This window comes from Scyliorhinus canicula, chromosome 5, assembly GCF_902713615.1.
Source record: "Scyliorhinus canicula chromosome 5, sScyCan1.1, whole genome shotgun sequence".
In the NCBI taxonomy this organism is placed as follows: Eukaryota; Metazoa; Chordata; class Chondrichthyes; order Carcharhiniformes; family Scyliorhinidae; genus Scyliorhinus; species Scyliorhinus canicula.
Genome location: NC_052150.1, coordinates 89,793,218 through 89,795,570, shown reverse-complemented (window position 1 = coordinate 89,795,570; position 2,353 = coordinate 89,793,218). Strand labels below are relative to the sequence as shown.

The 2,353-nt window shown below is 42.0% G+C and overlaps 1 protein-coding gene across 1 annotated transcript; it reads right to left on the bottom strand.

The window, feature by feature from the left end:
- Nucleotides 1-247: 247 nt before the first annotated feature.
- Nucleotides 248-592, bottom strand: LOC119965666 (60S acidic ribosomal protein P1-like). Its single transcript, XM_038796430.1, has one exon. The coding sequence runs from the start codon at nucleotides 575-577 to the stop codon at nucleotides 248-250; it is 330 nt and encodes a 109-aa protein (XP_038652358.1). The 5' UTR covers nucleotides 578-592.
- Nucleotides 593-2,353: the final 1,761 nt, after the last annotated feature.

The window sequence follows — 2,353 nt, the reverse complement described above, 5'->3', positions numbered from 1 at the left end:
ATCCTGTAGGTCTCGTGTGGGTTATAACAGAAACCCATATTCTCTCATGGATGCCCAGTTGTGAGTTGCTGCTCTGTTTTTAAACCTATCGTTCCATGCATAGGTACAGGTAGCTGGTGAAGCATACGGAGTGTGGAACTACTCAGTAGAGAAGATGTGTGATCAGTTCAGTCCATAAGAGGGTCATTCAAGAGTCTGGTAACAAGGGGGAAATTGTAAATTGTAACAATGTTGTTGCACAGCATGTTTAATAGAAGAGACCAAAGCCCATGTCAACGTCAGACTCTTCAGATTCTTCCTGTTCCTTCTCTTCCTTTTTCTCTTCGGTATCAACAGGGTCAGCGGTGGAAACAACTGCTGCAGCAGCTGGGGCACAGCTACCAGCACCAACATTGCAGATCAGGTTATTGATGTCAATATTAGCCAATGCCTTGGCAAACAGACTAGGCCAGAAAGGCTCAATGGTCACACCAGCTGTTTTAATCAGGGCATTGAGTTTGTCTTCGGTGACGGTGACCTCGTCGTCATGCAGGATGAGTGCACTGTAGATACAGGCGAGTTCCAAGGTGGAGACCATGGTGCTGGATCTCTGCAGGTGGGTCCGATGGTGCTAGTCGCCAGGAGGAAACTCGGCTTATGTCATGTGAGAGTACCTTTAAGAAATGCATGTTTAAGAAATATACCTTTAAGAAATCAGTGTTTATCAGTGATGTCAGAGTGTGGGTGGAGCTGGGCTGTATGTCAGCTTTTTACTTTTGTTTTAGGCTGTTTGGTGCAGGGTGTGTTTTAGTTTCGTTTTCAGTGTTGGAGCTGAAGCCAGACCAAGCAGGTGTACTGCTGTTCTCTCTGCCATCAAAAGACTATCTCTTGATCATTTGGTGAATTCAGAATTATAAATGTTTTCAGTAGTGACTTTAACCTGATGTGCTTCTGTGAAAGGTTTTGTTTTTAAGTCGTATGGATGTTAAAAGGAAAGCTTAAAGGATTACTTGATGTTGTAGTCTTTGGGGGTTGTATTTGAAGTAATGGTTGCTAACATGTTTGCTGTATGTTTTAAAAAGGTGAACTTGAGTTCATAGAATAAACATTGTTTTGTTTTAAAAAATACTTTTCCATTTCCGCTGTGCCACTCCTGTAGAGTGGGCCGTTTGCTCCCCATACCACAATCTAGTAAAAGTTGTAGGTCAGGTGAACTCCATGATACACTTTTGGGTTCTCTAAACCCTGGCCCAGAACACTTAGCTTTGTTCAGAAGAACCGAGCGCTTCCGAACCAGGCAGAGCGAGCAGCTGCCGGCTTTTAACAATGCTGGCTGTGAGCGACCTTCAAAAAGGCTGCGACCATATTTTAAAAATGCGGCCGCACTGCGTATGCGTGCCTGCTCATCGGTGCGCATGCGCAGCATCGGTGAGCGAGCACCCACGCGCATTGCGGCTGCCTTTTTTATATGGTCGCGGCCTTTTTGAAGGCCGCTTGCAGCCGGCATTGTTAAAAGCTGGCGGCTGCGTGCAGATCTGCGCAATCGGGAGCGCCGCGATGAACGGCTTCGTTACCCTCCTGACACACGCCCGCGACCCACCCGCGGGTCACGACCCTGACTTTGAAAATGCCTGATTAACACCATGAATTGGTACATGAAATGAAACTGAGTTAGAATGATAGACCATTCTCATTTCTTGCCATGTGATCTGATGTTGCATGTTCTTTTGAAGTAATGTGATAACAAAATAGAACTATTATGCATGAATAACAGATAAATTACTCTTTGATTAGTTCAGACTTTGGCCTTTTCACATTACTAAGTGGATTCTAAAGTACATTATTTATCAATGCTGTCAATTATCGCTTAATTGCACGCATACTTTCTGCATCCTGTGGAGGTACCACTAGGGACTGTCAGATGCATGCTGAAGGGTTATTTGCAGTGAAATGCATTGATTGCAAAGAACAATACAAATTAAGTTCATCAGGACAAAACAGCAATAGGTTCAGCTTTTCCGCCCGAGGGAAAAATTAATTTGATGTGTTTGAAAGAGCAGATAAACTTTAGGAAGTCAGCAAATATTAAGCATGAAAGACAGATGATTTTATTGTTAGATTCAATCATCAGGCTTCAATGTTAATTAGTGTTGGGATGTGACCATTTATATTTTATAGTTACAGGCAAGATATTTCAATTAGTGTCGAACTATCATAAATGGTCCAATTCTCCTTTATATGTGTGGGTACTATTTTGATCTAGATTTATTAAATTCCCTGAATATTTAATGTATTGGGAATTGTATATTTAATTCTCACACTTCGTTTAATCAAATAATGAATGAATGAATATTATGAATAAGTTGAAATCAAC